Source organism: Rhinatrema bivittatum, chromosome 4 (genome assembly GCF_901001135.1).
Source record: "Rhinatrema bivittatum chromosome 4, aRhiBiv1.1, whole genome shotgun sequence".
NCBI lineage: Eukaryota > Metazoa > Chordata > Amphibia > Gymnophiona > Rhinatrematidae > Rhinatrema > Rhinatrema bivittatum.
In genome coordinates, this window is record NC_042618.1 from 204,236,430 (window position 1) to 204,249,455 (window position 13,026).

The window sequence follows — 13,026 nt, forward strand, 5'->3', positions numbered from 1 at the left end:
AGAAACCTGCCTGGGGGGGGGGGGGGTGAATATGAATGGGAACCTGACTGGGTGTGTGTGTGTGTGAATAGAAACCTGCCTGAAGGGGGGGGGGGGGGGGGTGAATATGAATGGGAACCTGACGGTGTGTGTGTGATTAGAAACCTGCCTGGGGGGGGGGGGGGTGAATATGAATGGGAACCTAACTGGGTGTGTGTGTGTGTGTGTGTGAATAGAAACCTGCCTGAAGGGGGGGGGTGGTGAATATGAATGGGAACCTGACAGTGTGTGTGTGAATAGAAACCTGCCTGGGGGGGGGGGTGAATATGAATGGGAACCTGACTGGGTGTGTGTGTGTGTGTGTGTGTGAATAGAAACCTGCCTGAAGGGGGGGGAGGGGTGAACATGAATGGGAACCTGACTGGGTGTGTGTGTGTGTGTGTGTGTGTGTGAATAGAAACCTGCCTGAAGGGGGGGGGGGGTAAATATGAATGGGAACCTGATGGGGTGTGTGTGTGTGAATGGGAACCTGAGACTGAGAGAGAAGGGAGGGTTGAGTGACTGGGAAGGGAAGGTGAGAGGGAGTGAGGGGCTGAGTGACTGGGAGGTAAGGGAAGAAGGGTAAGTGAGTGAGACTGAAGGGGAAGATGGAGTGAGGAAGCGGAAGAGGGGTAGAAGGGATGTGTTTGTGTGTATGACAGGGAATGGAGAAAGTCTATTTCCTCCTCCCCCTGCTCCCCCACCTCCTCCCCACTATTCCGCAACAATCTCAGGGTGACTGAAAATCAAACGTTCCCAGGTATGGAGAGGGAGAAATGTGTTATCCTTATTAGCTTTACTGTATTGAAATATTATATTGATTTTTTTGGAAATTTGTTACATCTTTTATTTTATCCTTATTCTTATTTATTAGATCCTCTGTCACCTGTTTTAAAATACTGGTTTTTATTAGTATGGTTTACTGTTATGAATGATTTATATGTCTTGAATTTGTTTTGAGGAATGATGATGTTTCTGTTTTTGCATTATTGCACTGCGTACGGGTCTGGCTGGGAGGTCGAGGAGGGGAGAGGAGGCTCGGGAGTAAGACGACTGGGGGGAGAAGGAGCTGGGGAGCGAGACTGCTGGGGCTGGGAGAGCAGGACTGCTAGTGCTTCTGTTTCTCTGAGATGGGAAGTGGGAAGAATTTGATTTTCTCGGGGTCATTTTTGGGAAATGTGTGCCTGAATAATACTTTTTTTTTTTTTTTTTTTTTTTTACAGTACAGAGAAATTTTGAAAGTTTGGAAGAATTTAGAAATGTTACGTCACAGTCCTTGGCCCTTGGTCTCATTCTTTATCAGAGGCTGTTTTTGTTTGCTTGCACTCCCACACAGGGAAGGGGCAGAGGAAACCCTTTTGGCGGCCTATCTTCAGGCAGGGAAGCTTTTGCCTCATAGGCAGCTCACAATAGTTTCAGTTCATTTTTTTTTCTGGGTTTTGTATTAGTGAGAATTTCTGTGACCCCCCCAAGCATTTTTACAAGGATGGGGGGAGGGGGCTGGACAGGGGAGGCAACACAAATGCATTGACCCCTGGGTGCCAGAGACTCTTGGTATTGCCTCCGTGCAAAGGCCTAACTATACAGCAGACAGATGAGGACAAGAAATCCCTTCACAGAGCAACCCAAACAATAGCTGTAAAAAACCTATTGTTTCCATGGCTCTATTCCACCCCCACCCCAGCCTAGCTGGACTCCACCAATTACACACCAGGAAAACGCGGCACACAATTTGGATGCAAAGGCCGCAGTCCCTAACAGGACTGATGTAACCCCACCCTGGTGTGCCTATCATGTACGGGTGGGGATTGGAACCACTCACTGGTCAGCTCGCTCACAATCTCTCCTGCTTCCAGGACCGAATCCTTTACAGGTGAGGGGAAAGATTTACTTCCAGGGCCCAACGTGACGGGGGTGTCCTTTCTACACATTTCTCTTTCCTTTTGTGTTCCCTTGGGAGAGGGGACCTGTCCTAATGGTGGGTGCAGTGAGTGCGAAAGAAATACTCTGGAGTCACTGCTGATGATAATTGGCACAATAACTTAAACGGCAACACCACAGAATTCTCTTGTTTTCTTTTCTTACCGTCTCCTTCCCTCTGTCTGTGCAGGACTCACATACCAGGGCCTGGGAAACATCCGCTCTCCAGGGTCTGGTTAAATGGCGCTCCCAGGTGGGCAGGGTCTCTTTAGCTTGGTCAAAAAATCTTTCCAATCTGATAAAAAATCTCTCTTTCCCCAGGGTGGTAAAAACACCAGATGGGTGTCCCCAGTGACTTCTGATTTCCCTTATTCACAGTCAGCAGATTTTCCGGATCTCTCTAATTCTTACAGAGTCTCTATTTCTTCTTTCTGGATTCCTGATGGGAGGGATCCCCTTGAAGCAAGCAGCTCTTTGCTTCAAATAGGAAGGAAGGGCAGCCAAATCTTCCTCCTGGATCTTGAACTCAAGTCTTTTCCCCTTAAATGAATTTAACCCTGCAATTTCTCCTTGGCAGCAACAGGTCACTGACACCTCCTTTCCTCGTGGAGGGTATGGAAGGCAGGTCTTCCCTAACCTGCACAGCCCCAGACACAGGGTTCCCCCTGCCCTGAACCCAGGTGCTTGTACAGCCTCTCACAAGGCTGCTGTCACTTAAAATCTTAAACCCAAAAAATTACCCAGAGGGAAAATCCTAACCCAATAAGGAAACCCCTCTCAACAATGGTCAGGACTACCAAGTAGGGTTTGCCTGGCTCCTCTGACTGGGCCTGAAAAAATTCCTCACCACTTCCTAAAGGGACTGTCCCCCTGAGCTCTCTGTAGGCGCTATATAGACTTCCAGGGGGACGGCCATTCCAGACCCCTCAAAGGGAGAGGCTGCATTTGAACGGTAACCTCCCCCTCACTCACTAGCTGGACTAAACTAAAGGTTCACCCAGATCTTGACGGTGATGTAACTGTAGAGCCCATCACACTAACAACATCCCATTAGAACAGTCAAGAAAATTACAATTAATTAATTACCACTCCCATCATTTGGAAAACTTGTCTTTTTTATTTTTTTAATCTTATATCACACCTCTTTACTCACCACTGCCATTCCAGGACTGGTGCAAGGATATTAGATGCCCTAGGCCAGGGCTTCCCAAACCTTTAGCCAATGTGACCCCATTTTACCACTTGAAAATTTATATGACCCCCTCTCCTCTTCACGGAGAGGGTGGTGGACGCCTGGAATGCCCTTCCGGAGGATGTGGTGAAGACCAGAACTGTGAAGGACTTCAAAGGGGCGTGGGATAAACACTGTGGATCCATAAAGTCAAGAGGCCACCAATGAAGAGTGGGTGACTCGCCAGAATGACGGCTACTGCCTGGAGACAATACCCTTATTCAATAAACATACACATGCTTACTGTGACTCCAACATCGCTCTAAGCTTCAACAGCAAGAGGAAATGTGGAAAAATGGATTTACACTCACAAAGAGGGGAGTAGCTGGCTTGTTACGGCGGTTACTACCCCAAACCAAATAAGCCTGATGCTTCACCTTCAATGCATATACAGCATAGTTCTCTGCTTCAACGGCAGGGGAGAAGAAAAAAGGGTTCGCACTCACAAAGTGGGGAGTAGCTGGCTTGTTACGGCGGTTACTACCCCAAACCAATTGTGTCCGATACTTCACTTTCGATGCATATCCAGCATGGCTCTCTGCTTCAACAGCATGGGAGAAGACTGATACATCACGCATTTCCAGCGTGGCTCCCTGCTTCAACGGCGGGGGAGAAGAAGGGCGACCAGTGGGGGCTGTGTAGCATGGTCTGGGTGGGGCAGGTGGGCATGGGTGTAGCTTGCTTATTGCGGCGGTTACTACCCCTACTGCCCCTGGCTAATCAAGCTAGATGTTTCAATGGTGGGGGTGGAGGGGAAATAGAGCCGGGGGCTGGGAGAGACAGATAGGTATGGGAGAGGGAGACATGTGGGGCTTGCTGGGCAGACTGGATGGGCCGTTTGGTCTTCTTCTGCCGTCATTTCTATGTTTCTATGTTTCTATGACGACCAAAACAAATCAGCAGGGGTGCAGTCCCCCTCCAACTCTCACGCTCCCCCACACTCCAGCTGATCCCCTCTCTCAACCTCCATCTCCTCCAGAAGACCTCCTCTCTCAACCTCCGCCCCTCCAGCTGATCCCATCTTATATCCTACAGCTCCTCTCTCACCCCCTCTAACGCTTTCTTATCTTTCTAGCAAATCCTCTCTCATTTTCATGTCGTTTTTATAACCCCCAATTGATCCTCTGTCATCCCTCCCTCTCACCCAATCCTCCACCCCCCTCTCGCTCACCACCCAACTTCGCCTCCAACCCTTTTTTTTCACATCCCCCTAGTTGATCCCCTCTCACCCTACATCCCCCATTTGGTCTAATGTCATACCTCCCTCACCCTCTACAGCCAGGTCCTCCCTGGGTGATCCAACCTTTAAACCCCTCCTGCATCTGATCCCTTTCGCCAAACATTCCCCTGGTCAGGGTCAGCAACATTTCCCCTTTGACCCCGGGCCAAAGGTAAATGACAACGGTTGGGGAAAAAGAGCAGGCTGCTGACAGGGGCAACATTTTTTTTTCTTGGGAGGGTTCAGTAGTAGGTGAAGAGACAAGAGAAGTGGCAATCTCCACTGGTCTGTGCACACTCAGCACACCCATCCCTTCTGGGCTGTCCCAAACCCAATTGTGATCTGCAAGTGGCAGCAATATTAGTAATGACAGTCAGCGTAGGGTCTCTGAGCCAGTGTAAGCTCACAGGCCCAGTGGCCGCCCGGATCTCTTCTTGTTTAGGACTTTTCTGTTACAACATAAAACTCATGCAAGGGTAGGGCCACTGCAAGGCCTGCGAGTGTGTGCAGGCTCACAGGCTCTACACTGACTTCCACTACTAATGCTGCTGCTGATACCTGAAAGAAATATGCTGGCCTTTGAGGAACTTGTGACCCCAGCAAAACATTTTATGACCGTATTTGGGGTCCCAATCCACAGTTTGGGAAGCCCTGCCCTAGACAAAGATTATAGCCTTGTGTAATCCCCTCCCCCCACACCCAATTAAAAAATTATGAAGTTATTGTAACAGATTTTACATGAAAAAGAAGATTCAAAGTACAGTATTCTGAGGTAAAAATATCACTCGCAATATGCATATTATATTTCCAAGCACAGCTGTGGTGCCAACCAGAAAACCCTGCAAAAAAAATAAATAAATTTGGAATCCATATGGTATTAGGCCTATTGAAACATGTGTTGGGTATAGGCTTGGCCACCAGAAGAGCCATAAGTTAACTGAATTACAATTACAATATAGTACATCTCCCAAACCAAAACCACCCTCCCTACCAGCACTCAAAAATAAAAACCCTACCTCAGAAAAGGCAACATTGCAAATATTATATCAGGCCCTTAAACACCAATACACCTCCTATTAGGCGAGCAGAACAAGCCAAGCTGCTATAGATCCAGCACAGTACCTCATCTAGGTCACACAATGCAGAACACAGACAACCCTCGCCAAATGCAGAATAAAGAGACCATAATATATAAATAGAAATGTGCAGACAGAAACTAAACTGGAAACTGCTACAAGCTAGACTCTGAATATAGTGCAAAAATTGAAAAAGTAAACATCTTCATCCTCCATAAAACATCAAACAATAAAATCAAGAAATATAAAAATCATAATAGTGAAACCATACAAATAAAAAGAATACATGTTTCAAAACAGTTGAACTGACTAGCATCAAATAATCAATAATTCGTTTTAAAAATGTTTACAAATTTACCAAACATCAATAAAATGTCAGAACAGCAGAAACATCAAATTAAGTCCAATAGTTTTTACCCCTATTTGTTTTAACTAACACTAGCTCTCATTATCAGTGAACGTTTTGATTTCCAGTCACTCTGAGATTGTTGTGGATTAGTGGGGGAGAGGGAGGGTGCACACTATATCTTCTCTCTCATAATCACAAACTCCCTAACATACATATTCATTCTCTCTCACACATGTTGATGGTCATAAACACTCCTCCTCTCTCAAACACACACTCTCACAATCACAGACTCTATCCCCCCTCTCTCTCTCTCAAACGCACACACACACTCTCTCTCCTCTCTCACTGGCTTTCCCTCCCATATAGACATACACACAGGCTCCCTGACACTCACTGATTCTGCCTCCTTCATATACATTTTCTCTCCCTCATATATACACAGGCTTTCACATTCACTGACTCACTCTCCCTCACATACACACACACTCACTGGCTTTCTCGCACATTAATTTTCTCTTGCTGTCACAGTCAGGCTCTCTTCCCCCCTCTCTCCACCCATACACAGGCTCTTTCATACTCACTGGCTCTCTCTCCCACTCCCTATACTTAGGTTCTCATATATACAACCCCTTCTCCCTCACTTACGCACACACAAGGTATCACACTCATTGGCTTACCTCCCCCCCCCCCCCCCCACAGGCTCTTTCACACTCACTGACTCTCTTCCACACACACAGGCTCTCACACTCACTGGCTTGCTCTCCTTCACATATACACATTCAAGCTTCCTTCTCTGCTCATACATTTGGCCAGCAGGGCTTGGACTCCCTGCTGGTTGTCTACTCCTAGGGTACATCTTCTATTGCCAGCAGAGCTTGAGCTCCCTGCTGGTCTCATGCTCCTGAGATGCTTTTTCATCCGGGCTGCAGCACCTTCCACCCAGTACCGATATCTTCATTGAAGTGAACATACGCACTCCCATACTCACATGCAGGTTCCTGGTTTCTTATTCACATACACACGTGCACTCCCATACACACACACACACACACAGGTTCCCAATTTGTTATTCACATACACATGCTCACACACCGTTCCTCTCTCAATCACATAGGCTCACATGTCTTCATTCTGGGCCTCTCCCTCTTTAGCTGCAGGCAGGATGGACTCCAGTTTGGTGCCACTGGGGTACATGTGGTGGCTCATGGGAGCGTCCGGTGAGCTGCCAAACCTGACAAAATGTAGTTAAACCAAAATGGCTGCCCTAAAAAGACTACATTTCCCAGCTACCCACTTCACAGCTTGTAGGCGTATTGGAATGGGGAGGAGCTGCCTTAAGGTAGGGTCCATTCTAACTCAGCTGTAGGTTTCTGGCTCCCATAAAAAGAAGCAACACACACACAATGGGGCAAAGCCCGAGAATTAGCCAGTTCATCAATAGAGGAAATCTCTGAGGAAAGTGAGTCAGAATAGCATGATGGACATGCCAACCCCAGTTCCTAAGCTATAGAGAAAAAAAATGTTAATATCCTGCATGAGACTTAGGGAGCTTTTGCTTGGGAGGAGAAAAGTGGCCTTTTCAGGTTCTGCTGTGAAAGAGTTCTGTGGCAGAGGTGAGGAAGGGTTAGCTTATGAAAGTGAAAGTCATACCTGGGCAAGATGAGTTGATGCCTATCAGCAACTGGCATTTCTTATAAAAAAAAAGGCTCAAGCTTCACAGAAGGGAAAGTTTGCTGCAGATTAGAAATAAAATGTCTGGCAGCAGCCCAGGCTTTAAAAGAAAGTTAAAGCTTATGCATTGGGGAAAGGGCTGGCACTGGAACCAGTTCAAACTGTCTTGTTTGTTTCTCTTTTGAGCTATTTTAGTTGTGGTTAAGTATGTTCTGTATTAATTAGGGCACTGCAGGTACAACTGAAGTGGTATACTGCAACCTAGAGTTTGTACTGCTGTTAATTAAGTTAAATTGGTGTGCCAAAACTGTGGCACCACACTGATGAAACTGGGGAGTTAAATCTAGAAGATGCACTGCTACTAATTAGGTTGATTTGTAGCCTTGTAATTCGAAAACAGCCCAGGCTGAAGCTGGGGGATTGAAGTTTATAATTTTTACAGTGTTACTAAATGAAGTTAATTGGTGCAAGGGCCAGGGTTAAATCCTGAAGCTGAGACTTTGTGGTTAACTTGTCTGAAAGATTACCTTTCACATTAAAAAAACGTAAAACCTGCCAAAAGCAGGTTGTGCCTGCCTGCTGTGAAATGACCCGGAACGTCTCATGCCATGGAAGCAGGAGCTGGAACAAGAGTCTGTAGCGAGCGAAGCGGATTCCGCAATGAGGGAGCTCGTTGCCAAGTCATAGGTAGGCAGGGCCAGCCAGCTTAAGAGTCCTTGAGGAATGACGTCATCTGAGGGGGATGCCCCCGAGGTTCCTGCCATGACATGCATAAGGTTGGCCAGGTAGCGCGCACGCCTAAGGGACACCGAGGGCAAGATGGCAGTTGGCAGCGTCCACGTCATCCAGGGGGGCCTGGGAACCAGGGCATGTAGGCCGGCGATAGCTGGCGGAGGCCGCAAGTCGACCCAGAGGAGTCAGTGTAGTCAAGCAAGAGGTGAGCAACAGCGATCACAGCCGTCTGCGACCGGGTGTAACAAAACCACTACAATTATTACAAAATGTCTCCTTAGGAACTAGGAAATTTTGATGACATTACACCCTCACTGATTTCACTGCACTGGCTACCAGTACAATCTCGAATCTATTACAAAGTATTAATGTTAATATTCAAAATCATTCATTCCAGTAATACTGGTCTGATCGGCGTGACACTACAACTATACACACCTCAGTGTGTATAGTTGTAGTGTCATTTAACCCAAGTAAGAGATTGTGTGTCATTTAACCCAAGTAAGAGATTGTGTGTTTTCAATTGCCGGTCCAAAACTTTGGAATTCACTACCAGAGATGTTACGTTTGATACTAAATAGAAAGAGATTTAAATGCGAGCTATAAACATAGCTATTCAAAAGTGCACATAACCCAACTTAAAATCATCAGATGGTACGAGAACTACAGTATCATGAAGGATGAGAGATATTAAGTTGAAGCATGAGGAATAAAATGTAACGTGAGAATGTAGGAACTTCAATATGAGAATGACGAGAGCTTGTGGGTCTAGAAGCATGTAGGAGAAACGATATGAAACATGATTTACTATGAACTGATTACTATGGAATAGTTATATTATTTTCTTGTACTATTTTCCCTGTGTTTCTTATCTTTAGTAAGCGGTTTTAATTTGTATTGGAATATTTCGATTGACATATGTTAATCTCTGTTTATGAAAGCTACCTCTGTAAACCGTCAATATATGTTGATTTCTATTTATGAATGTTACTTCTGTAAACTGATCTTGATATAGAATGGCGGAATATAAAATGTCTAAATTTGCAGTCTTGCTTTTTCTTAGGTGTTAGTACTCTTATGGTATGGCTGGTATGTTTATATAATTTCTAAATGTCTTTTTAGCAGGTCAGCGGCGGATTCACGATGTCGGCCCGGGTATTCGCCGCCCAGGCCGGCCCAGGACACATCACGTGGTCTGCCGAGCGCGGCTCTGTCACGGCTGCGCACGGCAGACCACGTGACTGGAGCGATCGGCCCACCGGGGGGATGCCCGATCCCCCGTTAGGCCAATCTGCCCCTGTAGCAGGTTTTCATGTTATTTCACAAAGTGGCTGGCAGGGAAGGGATTTTGAAATACTGTTACTGAGGGGAAACCTGAATTTGAATATATTTTTTGTATGGTGAGTTGAAAGGGGAAATTTCTTAATCCTGCTCTGTATAAACTCCAGAAGAGGGCAGAACATTTTGAGCTTGACAGTGAAATGCATGAGAGTTTGTCTGTATCAAAAAACTGTGTGCTGCATATGCATATCAGACCCAGATTTCTCACTGATGCAGTAAGCAAAGATTACATTTTTTGTGAAAAAATAACATTTAATAATAATATTTTAGAAGCACTTAATGAAATTAAAGAATATATTATCTTTCTCCTGCATCATTTTTTTAACAATAAACGATCTAGGAAATTTTTTTTTAGTATAGCTGTTAAATGTAGTGTGCAATGTGTTACGCACGTGAGCATCATCTGTCAGGTGTGTCATGATGGAAAAAAGGTTGAGAACCACCGCTATAGACTGAGAATCAGAGAAGCCAGGGTTCAAATCCCGCTTCTCCCATTACCACTCTTTGTGCCTTGCTTCAACCTCCATTGCCTTAGGTACCAACTTAGATGTTGAGCCCTCTGTGGCAGGACCTGAATGTAACTTGCCTTGAGCAAGGCAAGTTATTAAATCCAAATAACTGGGGAGTAAGTTGGGTTATCTGACCCAGGTCCACCCTGACAAGCTGATCCAGTTCTGGTTTACCCCATGGCATCTATGGACTTGTGGTTCCAAATCTTCTAGGAAAAGCAGGTCTAGAAGTCCATAGAAGACATGCAATAAAACCAGAGCTCTCAGGGATGACTTGGGGCAGGTAACAACCCAAAAGGTAAGGATAGGAAGCACATTTCTTTCTGCACTATCAGCATCTGACACTTTCTCCTAGATCTTGCATGCCCAAAGCAGCCTATACGTTTTTGCTTTTCTATTTTTTTCTGTCCCAAAGAATTCTGGTCCTGGAATTCAGATTCTAGAGTCTCCTATGAGCTCGTGTTTGGTATCCTCCCCTCAACCCGATCCCAAACAAAAATTCTCCCTGCCTATAAAAAGGGAGCTGGATATTTAACAGGCTTGTGATAACATTCAATGAATGAGTTAGACACGGAGAGGAGGCTACCTAAAAAGGAGACAAAATCTGTTATATAAACAAACCCCTTTCTGGGAATGAAATACGGCATTTACTGTGGATGGCTGGTATAAAATTAGTCACTCTCTCCCATTTTTCTCTTTCAATATAGATTGTAAATTCACCTGTCACTATCGCTGCCGTGCCCTAATCCAGCTGGACTGCAATGGGCCAAATTACCAGAGCATTGACCAATCAGATGCAAATGAGCAAACTCTGGAAAAAGACACCAATGTGGTAAGGAAATCGTAACAGTTTAAGGTGGATTTGTATGATACACAATAAACGTTAGGCCTTTCATATGTGAACCTCTGCCCCTTCATAGCTTCAATCCTCTACTTCCTTATCCATCAAGAAGGAATTTAGGATTGTGCTAGCGCACAGACACCATTCCCTCACATGTAGTGCTCCTGCACCAAACCCTGCTGCCTTCCTACCAGGAGAGGCTGGAGCTGCTGGAGATACGAGCTCCCCCCTCACACCCAGCACTCCTGTGCCATTCTCTGCAGCGCTTCCTGCTGACAGGGGCTGGGATTGCAGGAGCTGTGAGCTCTCTCACACCCAGGGCTCCTGCACCATTCCCTGTAGCACCTTCTGCTGAGAGAGGCTGGGACTGCAGCCAGCATTTCCGTATCATTGAGGCCGATGCAGTACCGCGCGCAGCGGCTAGTGCACGGTTTAAGATGCAATTGGTTGAGCGTTTTAGGACGCTCGTCCATAACCCCCCGATGCAATGCAGGGATTAGGGCGTCCAAAGCACCCGGCCAAATCGCTGCCTAGCTAATAGCGCTCATCACATGTAAATTCCATGTAGATGAGGCTAGGAGCTAATCCCCGCGATGCAAAAAAAAAATGTCCTGCGCGACCAATGCGGAACATTTTACTCCAGTCCGGGCCTGGCGTAAAGGTGTGTCATGCTCGGGGGCACATTTGAAAAAAAAAAAGAAAAATCCTGCTTTCTGTGATTTCTCCTAATAGTATCGTAGCGATACTAAGAGGGAGGAATCAAATAAAGCAGATCTAGTTGAAAAAAAAGTTTTTGAAAAAAAAAAATTCTGGATGTGCTCAGTAGACACACACAAGATACCCGGCCCAGGCTCATAGACTGAGCATCCGTTTTACTAACCCGCTTTACAGCCATCTCTCCTGTGCGCCCGATGCCACAGAGGCACTAGGGGGACACAAATGTTTTGCCTGGCGCCTCCTTTTTAGTGCGACCCCCTCATTTTAATATCAGATCACATGCCCAGGAGAGGCGGCTGGGTGCACTTTAGGCAAACGGGCGTTCAACACTCAGCGCCTGCTTCCTGCACACAAATATTGCATCGGCTGGAGAAGCTGAGACTGCAGACTCTGAACGGTGCTAGGACTTGTACATTTTCACATGGTCCGCATTTTCCAGTTCTGGAACTGACTTTAACTAAAGCAGCGCTGTGACCTGGGAAAGAGGATTTGTTGGCACCTCTTCCACCCTCACCATTAATTAATTTTCATTTCCAACACTGTAATCAATTTATTCACCCTAGACTGACTGCAAGGGGACCCCAGTAATAAATCCAACTTGTGGTGTGCACTTGGTGAAAGACCTTCATTTATTAGAAATGTTAATGCTGTGCTGTATGCAGCTGCGTCCCTGCCTCACGATGCATCCCTGAGGTACGGATTTCAGACTGAGAGGGGATGGGGGGGGGGGGGGGGGAGGGGGGAAGAGGCCCGGCCCAGCCCTCTCTGCAGCAGCGAGGAATTGCATCTCGGTCTTGGGGTTCTCTCCCTCACTTTTGATCCACGAATAGAAAGATCGGACTGTCAGGGTATTCCAGTTCTGAGGCCTGTTTGATCCCACCTGCTGTCATCTCTCACACACCATAATCCTCCACCTGCCCCAGACTGCCAGCCTGGGGTGAGCCATGGAGCCAATGAGACTGCTGTGACAGTTATTAAATATGATTGCCAGAGGCTCATGCACAAGGCTGGTGGCATTGGGCTAGGTAGATAAATCCATAAGTACGTCAACAACAAAGAGAAAAGAGAAAGAGAACAGGCTATCTCGCACATGCCCTTATCTGGCAAGGTCATTTTTCTGTTGACCTCAGTAACAATATAGGAGGGAACAAAGGTGTCATAGAAAAGAGAGAGGAGGAAAAAACAGGAGAAAGTAAAGTCCATGGACACAGACACAGAGACAAGCTCTGAGGGAACACAAACAGGGCAGGAACTGGGATGCTCAGGTTACAAAACAGGGCAAAGGTACAGAGCACCTCTAACTTCAAAGGATGTCACTAAGCTTACACCCTTTCACCGCTGGCTGTTTCCTTTTCACAGAGCAAGCAGACCTCCTGCCATTTGGGAGATATTAAAAGTAGGC

At 46.3% G+C, this 13,026-nt stretch overlaps 1 protein-coding gene across 1 annotated transcript in view; it reads left to right on the forward strand.

Annotated features, from left to right (window-relative positions):
* The window catches only part of RASSF1 (Ras association domain family member 1), a 121,918-nt gene that overhangs the window by 55,183 nt on the left and 53,709 nt on the right, over positions 1 to 13,026 (forward strand). Inside the window, exon 2 of the mRNA XM_029599567.1 lies at positions 10,774 to 10,898. Coding sequence (XP_029455427.1) covers positions 10,774 to 10,898 — 125 coding nt within the window. The remainder of the gene's footprint in view (positions 1 to 10,773; positions 10,899 to 13,026) is intronic.